The 19377-nt window shown below is 34.8% G+C and overlaps 1 protein-coding gene across 1 annotated transcript; it reads left to right on the top strand.

Moving 5' to 3' along the window:
- Positions 1 to 4352: 4352 nt before the first annotated feature.
- Positions 4353 to 19263, top strand: LOC126968020 (DDB1- and CUL4-associated factor 7). Its single transcript, XM_050812801.1, has 8 exons — positions 4353 to 4522; positions 4609 to 4692; positions 5866 to 5968; positions 8767 to 8902; positions 9640 to 9890; positions 12672 to 12797; positions 13286 to 13467; positions 17706 to 19263. Exons 2-8 carry the CDS (start codon positions 4628 to 4630, stop codon positions 17902 to 17904), a joined length of 1062 nt encoding a protein of 353 aa, XP_050668758.1. The 5' UTR covers positions 4353 to 4522; positions 4609 to 4627; the 3' UTR covers positions 17905 to 19263.
- Positions 19264 to 19377: the final 114 nt, after the last annotated feature.

Here is a 19377-nt window from a genome sequence, read left to right as displayed (position 1 = left end):
TTAATACTTTATGTTTCATATAAATTTTGTTAATGTCTATATAATACATAATATAAATATTGCGAGACTTGATTACACGACTGCGTGGAAGTAATTATTTTAGGGAGTGCCCAGGGCGACCTTATTCTTCTTCACACCCTATTTAGTGTGCGAAGCTGGTAGAGTCTACTCCAACCAGCAAATCTTCTTCAGGAAGTCGCCTGCTTCTTAGCGTTGCCGAAGATTTAGCGAAGAGCGCCTGGTGAGCCCATGTGCTTCGCCCTGTAGTTTGTCATCTCTTTGCATTTTAAAGGCCTTGAATATAGAACTGATAAAAAATATGACTCACTCGACTTCTTAACGCCCAAGGTTAATAGAGATCACTGAAAAGTGTATCTGTATTGTTCTTCCAGGACACAGCAAAACACCGTAGACTCAGCGGTGTATTTTCATCGTCGTTAAGAGATGAGTTGGAGGTAGAGTGCTCATAAGATTTTTGGATTTTTCTTTTGCCGTATAGGCCAGCGTGTCATTTCTCAAATGCAGCGGCGTCTGGGACGGCTGGTTGATATTTCCAAGAGTAGCGTTATTAAACAATGCCCAGAAATTGCGTGTTCCAGTCGGGTAACTAGAAAGCTGTTCGCCAATTTTGTGATTTCGCATGTACCACTGTTGTAGTTCCTGTTTAAAAAATATCTTGTTCAACTCTCGAGCCACAACCTATGAGTTGAACAAAATATACCCCGATTTACTAACCATACGACACCCGAACGGTTGGCTCAGTTTTTAAGAGCGCTCGGACGAAACCCGAGAAGTCCCGCATCGTTTATAAATTTTGGTTACAAACTGTGTTGCTGAAACAAAGCCGGCTGCGCGATCTGGTGGTGGTGGACAGCGATTAAATTGGAGTGGATTCCCCTAATGTTGACCACAGCAAATGCAAAGCATAACGTCGATTTCGACACGTTAGTCTTGTCGTCATAAGACGGCAGCGTCACTCCCCCACATCGAAAAGCCCTTAGTCATCTCATACTACATCCATGTTGCTGTTATAATAATAAATGTGCAAACAAAATTTGAAAAACAAAATTTTATGAACGATGCGGGATTCGAACCCACGACCTCTGGCGTTCCGTGCCAGTTCTCTAACCAACTGAGCTAACCGTTCGAGTACCGCCTCGCTATAAAATTCTGTTTGCTTTGTTCAACTTTCAGGTTGTGGCTTCATCTACAGGATCAACTTTACAGTTGATTACCTGCTTAACCCCAATATTTGCATATTAGGAAATTGACTTGAGATGTCGCTCTTGTAAATCTAAACAATATGTTATGTTTTTAAAGTGATAACCCTCACTTCTAGGATTAATACACAAATTAAATTTGAAAAACAAAATTTTATGAACGATGCGGGATTCGAACCCACGACGGCGTTCCGTGCCGATGCTCTAACCAACTGAGCTAACCGTTCGAGTACCGCCTCGCTATAAAATTCTGTTTGCTTTGTTCAACGCTCAGGTTGTAGCTTCATGATTACAGTACGTGAAATTTAAGAAAGAAGTAAGCTCTTGTGAATTATTTAGACATATCAAATGAAGACTAGACTGTTTTTTCTTGAAGTAATGTAAAGTACGTACGAGTAATAAACTAAATTCTTAGGAAAGAAACAAAAATCACTATTTTACTTAGATCAAAATTACACTTATGAATGTAAAGATTTTACCACCGTTTGGGAAAAAGTTGAGCTTTTTTAAAAAGAATTGACAATTAACTCACCGCCACTCTTTTAAAATCTATATTACTAAAAGTTTTCGATTTACTTATTTAAGTTAAGAAAAAAGAAAATAAAGTGAATAATCATCAAAAACACTCAAAAGAGTAACGTGTGCAGTCGATAAAATATACGACGAACTGTTAATAAGTTAAGTTATTATAATAATAATTTAAAATGGAATATCACTAATTTAAAAATAATAATCCCTGAACACAGGAGCAACCAGGTGCCACAATCAGCGCCCGTTCACAGGCATGATGCATGTACCAGCCATCGCTATATATATATTATGGCATTTTGTGTCGAAAGGAATATAAAACAGAAGAGAAAGAATATGAGTGTTCCGGCGAAATCAAATTGGGACCCACATGGACTTTTTCCGAAATTCGGACTCGAAAGACGCTCAAGTTTATTATATTGCTCGTAAATAAGATTTTATTTAGTATCTGCATAGTCAAGTCTGCTAGATTAGAAAGGAGAAGAGATTTCTTCTCCTTTCTAATCTAGCAAGCAAAATTTTGGTGGGAATAGGTAAAAAATTGGTCTACGTACCTACCTGCGGCTGCAAAACTCTTTTTACTGACATTCTTAATTTGTGTGTTCCATGATAATGTCTCATTAATATGTATTCCTATGTTTTTTACCGACTTACATTGAGAAGGGTACAATGACGTTATTTATGCAAATTGGAGGAAGATTCTACCAATCAATACGAGAGGTGATGAACTTCCTATAATCTTTGCCTGTGTCTTGTGTGGATTTAAGCTAAACAACTTCTAGGTCTGCTGTGTAATTGTATCATATAATTTAATTATTTTTTTGTTTTCATCTTTAAATTTCAACTTTCCAGTCTCAGCATTTATAATTTTCCAAGTAGTTTATTTGCATACGTTACACAGAATTAAAAAATATATATCTTCTAATGTAAGACTAATGTATTGTAATTGTTTTTTTTTATCTTTCTACTTCTAGAACTATGACTAATTATTACTCTGGACGGAGTAATTAATAGCTTCAAATGTGTGCTAATTGTTTATTATTCGCGTATGTCATTTGTACTAATAATTGTTGCAGTAAAGTACTGAGACCATGTAAATCTTTAATTTTTATCAAATATCTATTACAAAGTCATGTCTTACTAGTTGTTATTTACGTACGTATGAAATGATAATTCTGGATCTTTTACACCTCCTGTAGTTGATCTGGATGGACAAAATACAATCCAATGAAATGTATGAATATTTTACTTAATTTACGCACCAAAACGTAATGTTTTGACCGATTAGACCAACTCGGTATCATTGGGTGACTAACACAATTTACACGTATAGTGCGACGTTGGCAATTTACATGAGCTTAGAGCTATCCTTATTACTCATGCAAAGATTTCGAGAAATGGACAAAACTCAAAGCAAGCTATAGCTCCGTCCAGTGTTATAATTGGTTTCATTTCACTGTTTTTATTTACAATTTATAGTTTTTAGCCTCCCGCCGCATGTCTACATGAGGCGTGTTATGCACGTGATTTACCCGTTTTAAGTTATTTTCTTCAAAACGGTGCATTACCTTGTAATAAGAGTGGTAGCATTATAATTGTGGACTAAAGCTCTATCAACTACAATATTTTTTTCCGCCTAATTCATGCTACGGGATACTAATTCCAACCAAAAGCTCTATCAACTTCAATATTTTTTACCGTCTAATTCATGCCACGGAATATTCAAATTCAAATATTTTTATTCAAAATAGGATGTGACATCACCTGTTGAAAGTCATAAACTACCACCCATTCCATAATGAATGCCTCAGACCTGAGAAGAATGGGCGCAACAATCTCAGCGGGCTTTTTTTTTTTCATCGAATAAATATGTTTACAAAGTAATATTGTACAATTAAACCTACCATTTAATAGCCTGAGGGTGGTCACTCCATTCCCAATCTGTGGTATCATTAAGAAAGTCATTTATGTTATAGTAACCTTTACCACACAAACGTTTTTAACAATTCTTTTGAATAACGTTATACTTTTGTTTTGAACATTTTCTGGGATCTTGTTGTAAAAGCATATACATCGCCCCACAAAAGACTTACTAACTCGACTTAGCCGAGTAGTAGGCATCATAAGTTTATGTCTGTTCCTGGTGTTAACATTATGGTTATGACAGTTTCTGGCAAATTCACTTATGTGCCTATGAACATACATTACATTATCAAGAATATATTGAGAAGCAACAGTCAAGATGTTAATTTCTTTAAATTTTGCTCTCAATGATTCATTAGGACCTAGGTTATAAATAGCGCGAATAGCCCTCTTCTGCAGCACAAATATTGTATTAATATCGGCAGCGTTGCCCCATAGCAATATACCATAAATAACAAATATACTAAGTCCAACCCATATAATTACTATTTTTAATATGCGAGACAGTGCACTACTCAATAGTACACATATATAATAATTAACAACTTCAGTTGGCCTATGGACATGCATCTCGTGCCATGAAATAAATAAAAAAAAAATCAAGGACTAACATCCATATTCCATGATCACGCAATAGATTAAAAAAAAATAAACTTCAAAGTGTTGTAAAAAAAAATATTTACTTCGTGGTGTAGGTATCGATCAATACTGTTTTTTATACCTTGGTGTTTATTGTTTTTAGTTTATACTTTATTGCATAAATTTACCTTTTGGCATATATATTGATAAAATAGATAAATGAAACTGAGCGTATTTTAATTGATAAAAATAAAAGTAACTCATTAAATCCAGTAAGTTTTATTGTTTCATGAGATTTATGGTTATTCGTAAACAATTCAATGTACTATGTTTATTGTAAGCTTTAATGTTATTTCAGAAAGAAGGGTGGCTTAAGTATGTCGATGCCACACAGCAGTTCTAGTACTACGAGTTCCAGTACCAAACGTAAAGAGATTTATAAGTAAGTACTTATTAAATGGGTCATTACTCTGTCCATACACATATAAACATCTTTTTCGGATTTGAATTTGCGAAAATTCTTGCACCCCTGCCGCTGATCAAATCAGTAGTTCAATCACCAATTATAACACTAGAAATAAGGGATTGCTTCTAACTAATTCTAGTAGGCTTCATAAGATACATAATAGCTTTAAGGGTAAATGTATACGCTTCTATAATAAAGTCCCAGCCACTGTTCAGGCATTATCTATAAATAAATTTAAATGTTTTATAAAAAAATGGCTCTGTCGTAAATCCTATTACTCCACTGCTGAATATCTAAATGATCGGACAGCCTGGGACTAGATTGTGATTATTTTATAGCGATAGAAATGACTGTACAATATTGTATATTTTTATTAAAAAGAGCCCAAAAAAAATATCGCTGGGAGAGTTTCTTGAGCCTCTTCTTCTATCTCAGACCTCCATATGTTTTTGAAGCGGTAGTAGTATCTAGTAGTTATCAGAAATGACATTAAAAAGAATTCTAAAGGAATCAATATTGAGAAAATAAATGCCTTTTATGCCTTTACCACTGAAATGAAGGAACTACTTAGGCCTTCTAAAAGCTGAAACAATAAAGAAACTTATGATACCTAAGCCTTTGCTTATTCTGAGAAGTAATCCCATGTCTATTAAAAAATAAGCAAATAAGGAATAGTAAACCTCTGTTTAAACTATACTATTGGCCCATTCTAAGATTGCCAATGTTGTATTGTTTATGTCATGTGTAGTTTTCACATCAGTGTTGTTAATCAATTTTGGATTTTCTGTTCTATTAACTTCATTGAAATGATTGATACCTTTTACTAATTATCATTAGAGGAAATTGAAAATAAATTACACTAGCAATGATAATTTTCGCAAAGCTAGCAAGTCAAACTCGATGGTGAATTGACTGATCTGTGACTTGATAACAATAATAAATAATGTTTTAATCTGTTAAATTCTGTTTTGCTAAATGAGCTCATGAGATTGGTGACCTTAAAGACCATAGGCTATGGTGAATCCCTCATGTTCCATAGTTTAATTGACAATCAACAAGGGATCTAAAGTTTTTGCATCACATATTTATGTACAGGTTAATGAACCTCATTTTTATCAGTAACCAACAAATTATTTTACAATTTTTCAGATATCAAGCACCATGGCCTCTATATTCCATGAACTGGTCCGTCCGTCCCGACAAAAGGTTTCGCCTGGCTCTTGGAAGTTTTGTGGAGGAATACAACAATAAGGTTGATATTTTAAATACTATACTGCCGTCATAACGAAAAATCCCACATTTAACATTTTCCTCGAAATTGAGTTATATATTTAGAATCAGGAAAAACAGGCCAATCTGCCAATATTTTTTTTATAATTTTACAGACACGGTAAACAAAAGTACCATAAGCTCAAAGGGCACAACTGAGCTATTTTTGCTATGATAGTATGTAATAACAGCACATCTAACTCACAAATGAATAGATATGGCTCTTATTTTTTCTTATGATTTATGATTTAATTCATTGAAAAGGCATATTTGACCTACTTCAAATAGGCTTATGTAGCAAATGTGCCCTTTAATGCAATAATTTACTGATACTGCATCTTAGCATTTGATTTAAAAAAAAGTCACAACTGGCAATTATGCCTTTGCTACAAACATCTTTGAATTGAGGTGAGGTGACAGGGTTGAGGTTCCAAGTGATTCACATTAGATGTGCCTCATGTGTCTGCGCTCCGCTGGGAACAATATTGGTTATTTTTACTTATTTGCATGCCTATATTATAATTTATGATACAATTATTATGTATTTCATTGGCTTTTATTTACATTTTTTTAACTTATATTTGAGGTTGCAATTTGATTCATTTTACTTTACAAAATACATTGACATTGTACCTCATTAAAATACTTAAGGGTTAAAGCTATGATAAAAACATCAACTAAGTCATAGCATAACATCATCGCTAGTTACAATATAAATTTTGATTCTTCCTTAGCAATATGCAATCACTAAGCAAAAATTCGTATGTGCACCTTTACACAGCTATTACACAGTAGAAGAATGGTCACCCACTCCGACAACAAGTGGTATTCAAAACACACACACAATAATATCTAGGACAGAACAACCTCTGAAGTGCTCCACTCTGTGTCAGTTATATGGTCTCATTTTCATTGTGAAATAATCAGACTCTGACGGTTCTACCTCTGAAACTGACTTTGTACCATCCTCAAAGCCATTTTTTTTTCGTTCACTTTCGCTGAAAGGACCAAGAAAGTAACTAAAATTAATAAAATAAAAAAATAGTAAAGCTAAATAAGTAAAAAATAACATCAAGCATCACAAGAAACTAAAAAAGAGGAAAAGTTTTTTTGTATTTGTAACCTAGATGGAGGAAGTCAGCAAAAAAATGCATATTAATTTTCAAAACATCTCATGGAGGGAATAGAAATATTCTTTTTAAGCCATACTAGCAAAAACACCGGATAGAACTAATGAAAATTGTTTTTTTTATGGAATTGGAGGACAAACGAGCGTACGGGTCACCTGGTGTTAAGTGATCACCGCCGCCCACATTCTCTTGCTACACCAGAGGAATCACAAGAGTGTTGCCGGCCTTTTAAGGAAGGTCCCACCCCAGAATACGAAGGGCAGCCCGAGCGAGTGTGCTCGGGGACTGCTGGGGTAATATCTTTTTACGGACCACTCTCATATTTTGTTTGGGGGAAGGGATCCTCCGGTCCTCGACACTAACCTATACTAATATTACACGCGAACTAATACTATATCTCTTTGACTGATGAAATAGTGGTAAAATTTTGGTATGTAAAACTTTTTTCCCACACTCATACCAGGCAACATCCAAAATAACTATAAGCCTGTAAGAAATATTCTTGATGATTAGAATCCTGAAGTCCTCATTAAGGATCACTTGATAACCCAAATCCAAAAAATCAACAGTACTAAAACCAAAAAACATAAAAATAATACTCTAAAAGAAGGTATATTAATGTATTTAATCTTTTGGTTTCTGTTATTATTATCTTATATTCTGTTGTTATTATTAGTTATTGATGTATTTTGTATTACTTTATGATCAAATTAATTTGTTCAAGCTAGAATGAAAAGGCAAAATTAAATTAAACGTGCCTTTTCATTGTACTATAGCATATTTTTCCACTGAATGTTAGAATGAAAAGTCACATTTGGTTAATAATGCCTTTTATACGTAAAGTTTTTGTTTGTACTCATTTTTTTTATGTTGAAAAAGAAAATGTTAATTATTTAATAAATGCTATTAAAATAAAATCTTTTAATTGATTATTCTTATAAAAATCATGTAGTTGCTGATAGTTTCATTCAAACATCTTCGAAAAATAAAATATTATCGTTTTTATTCGCCAAAAACTAAGAAATATTTTAAACAAAACATATTATGATTGAAGATATAATTAAATAGGATTAACTGTAACTAGAGTAAAACAATCAGTGTATAAAGACGGAAGTTTATTTCTGAAGTAACTCAATATCTGTGATTTAATATGTATGCTTTGTACAGCTATTAAGGAAAACTATAAAATTTTCAGATTTTTGTAAACAATAATGAAAATCTGGTATTTCACTGCAGGCGGCCAGAGCAACCAGTGCCTGCCATAATATTTCTTTTTAAAATGAGTTGAAGAAATGTAAAATATATGTTATAAAAAAATAATAATTAAGAACTAGTGAGAATTCACTCACATCTGAGGCATATTTTTTCAAATGGCATATATTTTGATGTTCAATAAGTCATTTAAAATCATACTTTGAATAAAATATTTGTATTGTGTAAGTATTTTTGTAAAAGAAGGATAATTATGGGTGTTGGATCGTTGTGATTAGAAGTGACATAGGATTTTTCTATGTGTAAAAGTGCCTTTACCCTTTAACAATGATAGAACTAAAGAGTCAGTTCAAAAATCATTACATGTTGAAACATATTAAATAGTTTAGTAGATAAATATTATATGTAACAATATAAGTAACAATATTTTAATTTTTAGGTTCAAATAATCTCATTGGATGAAGAAACAAGTGAATTCAGTGCAAAGAGCACATTTGATCATCCATACCCCACCACCAAAATTATGTGGATACCTGACAGCAAGGGCGTCTATCCTGATTTGCTTGCAACAAGTGGTAAAAAGATTAAAACTATTAGATTTCTAAAATTTATGGACATCATTGCCTTAGTATCCATACCTATAGAGTTTCTTGCGCCGCTTCTTCTCTCTCAGAGCGCCATTTGTTTCCAAAGCGGTAGTATTGTCCAGTATATTACAAATGATATCAAAAATAATTCTAAAGGAATCAATTTTGAGAAAATAAATGCCTTTTAATGCTATTAATAGCCATCTGCAATTCAGACTATATTTTCTATGAAATATTTCTCACCCACTTTTTATAGTGATAATACTGATATATTATAGTGTAAGCATAATGTATATTAATCGTCTTATTTAAAATAAAAGGCTTTTCCAACATTAAAATTATTTATTCGTAATCAATTGTTAAACCTCTGATATCAAATGCAATGTTACCATTTTGCAGAAAAAAAAAACATGTAATTCATCTATTTATAAAGGATTTGTCTCTGAAAAAAGATCGATGTCAAAGAATAAATTGGGTAAAGAGAGCTAAAAATAAGCTAATAGAAGGGTCTTAGACTCCATAGTCATTTCACTCTACCGGAAAGATAATGAACGATTTAGCTCTTATGAATACAATTTTTAACATATTGTGTCTAATAAAGACGCAACCGATAAGTCATTATGATTAAAACCATTGCTGTATACCAGAGCTTTTAAAAAGTAATGAATATAAAACAAAATTAACATATCGATTTAATAGAATAATATTACTATAATTAATTTCAGGTGACTACTTGCGTATATGGCGCGCGGGCGAACCCTACACTTTGTTTGAGTGTGTTTTAAATAATAACAAGAACTCTGATTTCTGTGCCCCACTGACATCATTTGACTGGAACGAAGTGGACCCCAACCTTATAGGAACCAGCAGCATTGATACCACATGCACTATATGGGGTTTGGAAACTGGCCAAGTTCTGGGTAGAGTTAATGAGGTCTCTGGTCATGTGAAGACTCAGCTCATTGCTCATGATAAGGTATGTCTTGGAGGTTTATTTGTTTTTATATATGATGATATTCAAATTCAAATATTTTTATTCAAAATAGGATTTAAAATCACTTATTGAACGTCAAAATCTACCACCCATTCAAAAGAGACTGCCTCAGACCTGAGAAGAATGGGCGCAAGAAACTCAGCGGGCCCTTTTTTTTAATATAAAATATGGATTACAATGTAATATCGTACAATAAACATTTATAATTAAAGAGCCTGAGGGTGTTCGCTTTATTCCCAATCCGTGGTGTCATTAAGAAAATCGGTTATGCTATCATAACCTTTCCCACACAAACGTTTTTTAACAATTCTTTTAAATTTCGTAACACATTTGTTTTGTACATTTTCTGGGATCATATTGTAGAAGCATATACATCGCCCAACAAAAGACTTACTAACTCGACCCAACCGAGTAGTAGGCACAACAAGTTTATGTTTGTTCCTCGTGTTAACATTATGAATGTCAGTTTCTAGAAAATTCCTCAATGTGCTTATGAACATACAAAACATTATCAAAAATGAATTGAGAAGCAACAGTCAAAATGTTTATTTCTTTAAATTTTTCTCTCAATGATTCTAGGAGGACCTAGGTTATAAATCGCGTGAATAGCCCTCTTCTGCAGCACAAATATAGTATTAATATCGGCCGCACTGCCCCATAACAATATACCATAGGACATAATACTATGAAAGATATGATTCTAAAAGATCCATATTAAGTGAGATTTCGGGTTTTAAAAATAATGATTGCTTAGTTCTATGTATATCTTTTTATCTACACCCATGCTTTAAATCCTCTATTAAAGATTCTGAAACAGTTATCTTATTGCCAACATTAAAACACACAATGTTCTAATAACCATAACATCATCCAAACGAGTGTTGTAATGTTGTACTGAATTTCATAACAACACTCCTACGTTTTTTTTTCGATCCCTTCATGCGCAAAGAGTTTCAACAGACAGCCACATTCTTATTGCTCGACGCGTGGTATCTGTATGAATTTCAAAAAAAGAACATTTTCGTTTACGCGCGTTCCACACAACCAGAACGTCGCGCGCCGTAAAAAAAAGTAGGCTATTCGAATCCCCGCCATTTTTCTTCGATATTTTTATTGTTTTGTTTACAAAAAATGAGCGATTCATTTTAAACGCTGCAAAAGAACATTATATTCGAGTGAATTTTAATTATTGCACTATACAAAATGTAAATTACTACTAAAATAATTACTAAATAGATAATTCTTTCATTAATACTTAGTTTATTTGTATATAATTAGTAATGGATGATATTAGGTTACTAGTAGGACTGGTGTATTAATGTTAGCAGTAAACTAACTGTTTCAGAATCTTTTAGAGGATTCATATTCTGGGTGTATACAAGACTTTATCTACATAAAGTCTTGTATACAACTGTTGATAATTAGGTTTTAAAACACTCATGTGTGTTTTAATACCCCTTCTTACACAACAGTTGCATAAATAACTATTTATAAAGAGACATAGTATGTTGCCCGGTAATGGTGCTCCCACACTGCTGTTATAAAATGTTTACAAACATTTGAAAACATGACATCATGCCACTTCATGAAGCGGAGCACACTAGAACGGACCCCACACTCTTCGCATCTATGCAGGCAATAGCACTGGTGATGCCGTATACACGGGCCATGCAGGTCTCTCGGGAAATCGTCGAATTGTGCCCGGAGAAACTTGTGTCTTTACTTTTACTATCGAGTCCTCTCTTGAGAAGGTCACGGAATGAAAAACTAACAAACTAAAAAGGTGAACATTGTCCAATTTAACCCCCAGAAGACAAGTTTGTGCGTTTACCACTAAAAAAAACCAGTTGCCGTATCACTGCTCCTTGACAACACTTCCCTCAAAGCCTCGCCGAGTATCGGACTACTGGGTCTCTAAATCTCGAGTGATTACAAACTCCCTGGAGGGCAAAGCCAAATTGGCTTCGAAGAAAATGAGCGTCATAAATAGAACACGGCAATACTTCAAGCCCGCCCAAATTCTTGCGCTCTACAAAGAGCAGGTCCACATATGGAGTATTATCTCATCTCTGGTCTGGCGCACCCCATCGACCCATTCCGCCGCGTGCAACACAGAGCAGCTTGAATTATTGGGGACCCAGTTCTCTGTGAACAGCTGGAAAACTTGACCGCATTTATCACGGGGAGTGTTCCGAAAAGCTGTTTCACCTGATTACTGCCGTCGAATTCGACCTTAGCACGACACGAACACCAGGTGAGACCCGTACGCTCGATTTTCCTCCTTTTCCAAACGTTTTATAACCTTGTTATCAAATGTGTGTTATAAAAACGCTCGTAAACATTTTATAACAATTAATGTAGTGGGAGCACCATATTTGAAGATTTATTTCATCTTTATCTAACAACTCCTCCGGCACTGTAACGACATTACTCCCTACGTGGGCATGATGGCTACAAAAATTTTAACGAATGTTTGGTCTGCTACTCTTTATAATATTATGTAGGTATGTGATATACCAATACCTTCCAATTAAAAGAAATTCTCTACATCTACTCTTTTTGTATATACCCTTTCACACGTAGAAATATCGGTCCGTAAAATAAAGAAATATAAGGGAAACAATATATAAAAGTAATTTTTTTTCTCAACCACTTTGGAAAAAATTGGAGTTCAGATAGAGAAGTTACACGACTTGATAATCTGCTTGTTATTAAGTCCTTTTGAAAGTGGGATGTATAGTAATCTGTGCGTGTGTGTCGCAGGAGGTGTACGACATTGCGTTCAGCCGCGCGGGTGGCGGCCGGGACATGTTCGCGTCGGTGGGTGCCGACGGCTCCGTGCGGATGTTCGACCTGCGTCACCTGGAGCACTCCACCATCATATACGAGGTATTATATTCTTCCTACTATGGTTCCTGTGGAAGGAATACCACAAGTTTGCCAATGTCACGTTAAGGTAGACCACCAAGCTTAGAGTATTCTTTTACTAATTTTAATGGTAGTGATCGGTGCTTAAGATTGAAACAAGTTTTCATATACGAGGTAGGCACTGTAAGAACAAGTGCGGCACCCTGTCATATTGACGTCTGCGCGTCATTACAAACGCTAGTTTTGATTGGTGGTTAATGAAGTGGACGTGACGTCACTAAGATGGCTGCCTATGCTTGTCACAATGGTATGCGGTTTTTTATATTATATTAAATATCTTTGAAGAATTAGACAAAAAGACATGGTTTTGATGATGATAGCATTATTTGACACAGTTGATCATTCACACCTTCAACATTTAGTTTATGAATCAAATAATATAAAATTACCCACTTTTTGTAACCTATGCTTTGCTGTAGACCTTTTCTACTGAAGTTGTCTATCTGCAGGATCCACAACGGACTCCTCTGCTCCGGCTGGCCTGGAATAAACAAGACCCCAACTACCTGGCCACTATTGCCATGGATGCCTGCGAAGTGATCATTCTGGACGTAAGAGTTCCCTGTACGCCCGTCGCCAGGCTTAACAACCACCGGGCTTGTGTAAATGGCATAGCCTGGGCTCCCCACAGGTTTGTTTCTTTTAGCCTGTTCTGTACCTCTAAAACGAACAACCGGTCATGTTTGAGTTGGACTAGTACACTCGTGTTTCATGCTATCATATAAGTTACAACACTGCATGTACTATTGGAAAAGAAATTTAATTTTTCACGGCGGCCATTTTGGTTTTATAATTTATTGTTACAGCGGGAACTGTCACACATAAAAAAATCGTATTTCTTCATATTTTTAATACTTTGTTTTCATTGATTTGATATGTCCCCATCATAACGAGTGTGCATACCATATAGGTAATTAGGCAGTGCCCTCCTCGTTAAGAACCTAAATAGATATAGCACTATTGATAAAGTTGATTTAATTTGGTTCTGTTATTCTATAACTAAATATCTATTGAACACCCACTCATAAACTTTTTCCTTACCTTAGACACTAAATACCTACGGAAGGTAGTCTTAAGATTGCATATTCGAAGCAAGCAGCGCTTCATACAACTTATTTAGGAAAACTATTATTATCACAATTTAAATTACCACAGATAAAACTCGTCTGACGTTATATAACATGACCATCAATTTAACAGTGCTAGCCTCCTACATGTGTGACCCGTTGTAGGTTTTACTGTGAAAAAAGCGTACGGGTCACCTGGTGTTAAGTGATCACCGCCGTCCACATTCTCTTGTAACACCAAAGTAATCACAGGAGCGTTGCAAGCCTTTAAGGAAGGTGTGCGCGCTTTTTTTGTAGGGGTACCTTCAAAAAAGTCTGTCGTATCATCCCGGAAACACCGCACAAGGAAGTTGATTCCACGGCTTTGTAGTACGTGGAAGAAAGCTCCTTGAAAACCGCACTGTGGTGTACCGCCACACATCCGGTGGGGATGATATTCTAACTTGTGGCGGGTCGTGCGAAGGTGGAATTCCCACAAAACACTCCCCGTGATAAATGCGGTAGAAGACACACAATTAAGAGACGTCTCTACGCAGCGCCAAGTGATCCAGTCGTTCACAGAGCACTGGGTATTTTGTGTATAAATGCACGCACCTGGCCAAAACAGTCCTACAAAACTAACAATTAAATAATTACTTAAAACATATCACTTTATTGTAGAGTTCAAGTAACAAAGCTATCACAAAAAGCAAAGGAATACTAAATTTTCACAATAATTAAAATATAGTGATAACAAAATATAATTATTACGTGAGAGTAAAAAAGCAGAGCCCTCAGGTCTGCACATTGTCTGTGGTTCCTCCATACTAATAAAATATTTACCATAAAGTGACAAAACCAGTAAGTAATTAACTTAATTGACATAAAATCAAAAAGATTGCTTGGCAATGTCGATCTCTTAAAATACATATAAGTAGATATCACAAAATTTAATACAAATGAAAAAATGTGTGTTAATGGCAGAATCATACATTACAAATAATTTTAAAACAACATGGGTCAAATTCAAATGTTTTTTATTCAAAATAGGATGTAATATCACCTATTGAAAGTCAAAAAGTATTCTGAGGCCTGAGAAGAACAGGCGCAACAAACTCAGCGGGCTTCTTTTTCTTTCATAAAAAATATGGTTCCAAAGTAATATCGTACAATTAAACTTATTATTTAATACCCTGAACCCTCACCACCCGGTCGCACCATTCCAAAACTGGTATCATTAAGAAAACCATTAATTATGTTATATTAACCTTTACCACACAAACGTTTTTTAACAATTTACCTTACTAACTTACTACCTTATGTTTTTTTTTTCTATAAGATTAAGAAGATAATTTATATAGATAAGGAAGAGGAACGGTCCAAGAATAGATCCTTGTGGACCCCCATACTGAGAGGAGTCCTAGGAGATCTCCTGCATTCACGTCGACCTTCTTAATTCTATTATTTAGATATGAAATCAGAAGATAACAAACTCTTTTAAATAATTAAGAGTATTTTTTGACATACGCGATAAAAGATGAATCATGATTATACTTTATCTGGCCATAAATACTGTTACAATTCAAAATAAACAAAATATTACATTTAGGTTTAAATAACTTTATTCTCATTAAGACCTATTGGCACTTACATGAGAAATTAATATTTTAAGAATTAAAGTCAAACAATGATTTTGGTAGGTACAGAATGCAATAATGTTAGGCAAACAGACAAGACATAAAACAAACCTATATATGTTATTGAAACATTTTATAGTTATTGAGTATGTGCCTTTGAAAGCTCGCTTTAAAAGAAGTCAATGTTTTGGCATGTCTTATTTCTGAGGGCAGGTTGTTATGTATCTCATAATTACTTCTCACCTTTGGCAGCTCAATGACTAGCTCTTCGTGTAACAATTCTGGTTGAATTCCTTTTTTTAAAGAAGGATGTGTTAGTGTGATTTTTTTTTATTTAAAACTTTTTAAATGAGTAAGCTTGCATTTGAATTTGGAATCTTGCATTTTTATATGATTGTTCATTGAGTTTTATCATTTTGGCGCCAATACATTGTACAATATTTTGCGATATTAAAATAGAGTGGGGTAATAGAGAGAACCAACTCGCTGTGATTGCATTACACAAAGTAGGTATAGAGCCAAATGCAATTTTTAAAACTCTCCATATGCTTGGTGTTAGTAAATGTTTGTGTACTGGGCTGTTAATAGGTACACTGAGACCTACTCTGTTTGTGACAGATAAAGATCTGGCCGTACACATAGTATTCGTACGAAAAAGGTGGCCAAAGCAGTAAGGGAAAGAATTCGAAGAAATCTTGTCCTAAAGCTTAGATTTTATCTCGGGAGATGAAGATAGCACCGAGAACCATGTCGCGTATTTTAAAAGATGTCTTAGGACTTGTAGCCTATAAGAGACACAGAAGGAAGATCACAGAAAAATTTTGTTTATGGATGAGATTTTTTTTACAATTGAGCAACATTTTATCAAACAAAATGACTGTAAATATGCTCAAAGCTCTAAGAAACCTTCCCAATTAGTCGACGACAGAGTGCAACTATCCGACTTCAGTGATAGTTTGGTGGGGTATTAGCTATGAAGGAGTGACTGAGCCATAATTTTGTGAAGAATGTATCAAACGCTCGGCATAACCTGTATCAAGATACCATTCTTGAGAAGGTAGTAAAGCCCCCTAAAAACACTATGTTCAATAACTTAGAATGGTCCTTCCAGCAAGACTCGCCGCCAGGTCATAACGCTCGGCCTACACAGTCCTAGTTGGAAACAAACGTTTCAGACTACATCAGAGCTGAAGACTGGCCGTCGTCTAGACCCGATCTTAATCCGCTGGATTATGATTTATGGTCAGTTTTAGAGAGTACGGCTTGCTCTAAACGCCATGATAATTTGGAGTCCCTAAAACAATCCGTATTCCGTACGAATGACAGTGAACAATTTTCCCAAGGAAAGAGTGCGTGCTTCTATTGATAACTGACCTCAACGTTTAAAGGACTGTATGCAGCCAATGGAGACCACTTCGAATAAGCTTTTTATATTCTAAATTGTTTTATATTTATTTATTTAACACACTGTAAAAGTAATAAATGCTATTTACAATAGAATTTTTAAGCTTAGCTTCTTATTGCATAGCTTCTATTGCGGGCCTTGAGCGTGGAGACCGAATCCAGAAATTCCGTAACGAAAATAACTTAACACTTACTTACTAGATGTATATAAATATTTCGGCACGGTGTTTACAGTTGCCGTGGAACAGCGGTTATCACGTATGCTTTTTGTGCAGAAGGTTCCAGGTTCGAGCCTGGGGTACATCTCGAATTTTTTTAACACGTTTTTTTAATTTTTATTATTATGACAAGCATTTTTATTTAGTTTCACCTGTCCCGTTGTTTGTCTGAAATCAAATCTTGCAAGTTAAATTTTACTCACTTCCCGTGTGCTTTTTTTAAAATTAATTTTATCAAAAAAAAATACTGCACAAATAAAATAAATAAATAATTATATTAAGCATAAGTTGATAAAAAATGCTATGCAATAGCTTTACCGCGGCAGTCCCCGAGTGCCACACGTCTTTTTTTTCCTTGTTTCAATATTTATGGCAAGACTAGGTATCTCTCACTATATAGTTCATAAAACTGTTGTCTACTCCTATAAATGCCAGCTGTTGCCCAATCATTAAATCAAAACAGACCACTTGACTTGACTTTCTTAGAAGTAAAAGTTGACCAGTCATTTTACTGAATATAAGTAGGTTGCCATATTTAGTTCTGTTATGCTTACATTGTTACAGTTCATGCCACATCTGCACAGCTGGTGATGACCATCAAGCTCTTATATGGGACATTCAGCAGATGCCGCGTGCTATAGAGGACCCCATACTAGCGTACACGGCCGCGGAGGGGGAGGTCAACCAGATCCAATGGGGGGCCACACAGCCCGACTGGATAGCTATATGTTACAATAGGCATACTGAGATACTTAGAGTGTAAGACTATTTAGTACGGTCCGGGCCTAACAGCAATTCTATACATACCTACTGTTTGTTATCTGGGTATCAAATTGATTCAACTTAAGTGATAAGTTGACAGTTTACATTACTTAAACTCTGTACATAATAAAAAAAACTCATGCTGGTGGAATTTTGAAAATCGGTTCTTAGCTGACCTCTATTCGGCAAAAGGAATATTCGAACCAATTTCAAGTCTCTATGCATTATGGTTCCAGAGATGTGATACGTATTGACTCATTTTTGAGATTTTCACATATTATGTCAAAAATGGAAATAAAATGTGATCTGGTACTTCAGATACAGCTTGTGCTTCATGCCTTTTAGCATCATCTTACCAATTGCAGCCCACAGGTATATGTTCTTTTGAAAGTAAACATGCCCCACCTCAAAAGTAAGATGTGATGGTAGACATTCTACACTAATCTGCCAACTTACAGTGCCAGACATGGCTGGTCATGGTGCTATCATACTAACCATACAATGGTATCCTAACATATGTCAACAAAACTCAGATCTTTCTGGTTCAGTCACAAGATCCAGGACAATATGTATCCACATCTGGGAGTTGTGTGGGCGACATAACTAATTGGGATAGACCATATGCTATTGCATAATACTCCAGATCATATTGACGTGTAGAGCGCAATCCAACCTATAATATATATCTTGCTCTGCTGATAAAATAATTTGAGATTTTTTACAAAGATCTGTACAACTTGACTAAACCTGCTGATTGAATCTGTTGTGAATTACCACTATGGGATTTGTCAACTCACATAAACTTGGATGTGGTCTACACTCCATTTGTGTAAGAGACTCCTTGTTGAGAAAGTTCCAAACTAACATGGAGTGGTATTGCCATGTTTATGATTGGCAGGAAACTGTGTGGCACTATCTCCAGAAGACAACAGCCAAATAATTTGAACTGTTGACCTTAGTATCATGATCACAAGATTCTGCATTTATGAACAAGATAGAATGACAATATGTGAGCAGCAAGTCATGATTAGAATGTATGACATTCATATGAAAATCGTAATAAATTTTATTACAGAATAGGGTCCATATTCCTTTGTACTATATTGTTGTCAGAGAAAGACATGGAGACCGATAACATCACACATCTAGATCTAGGATTGAGAAACTGTCTGTAATGTGGACCTGAGTACTACAGGGAACACTTGAGTGTTCAAGTTGTTGCAAAGACTGATATTGGCGTCATGAATTAATGTTGTACAAAAATATTGTAGTTTGGTATTTGATAATCTCTTTGTATACTGGTGTTTTAATGACATAGAATGATGAGGATTAGTAGATGATTTTATGTGATAATAATATATTCAAATTAGTATTTAAAATCTAGGGAAAACGATTTTTTTTTTAAGTTTATTGCTAGTATCCTTCTTAATTTTAATAGGTATTATGATGATAATTTTGAAAGTATAGTTTTTTT

Source organism: Leptidea sinapis, chromosome 14 (genome assembly GCF_905404315.1).
Source record: "Leptidea sinapis chromosome 14, ilLepSina1.1, whole genome shotgun sequence".
Classification (NCBI taxonomy): domain Eukaryota; kingdom Metazoa; phylum Arthropoda; class Insecta; order Lepidoptera; family Pieridae; genus Leptidea; species Leptidea sinapis.
This window is presented reverse-complemented; position numbering and strand designations above follow the sequence as displayed.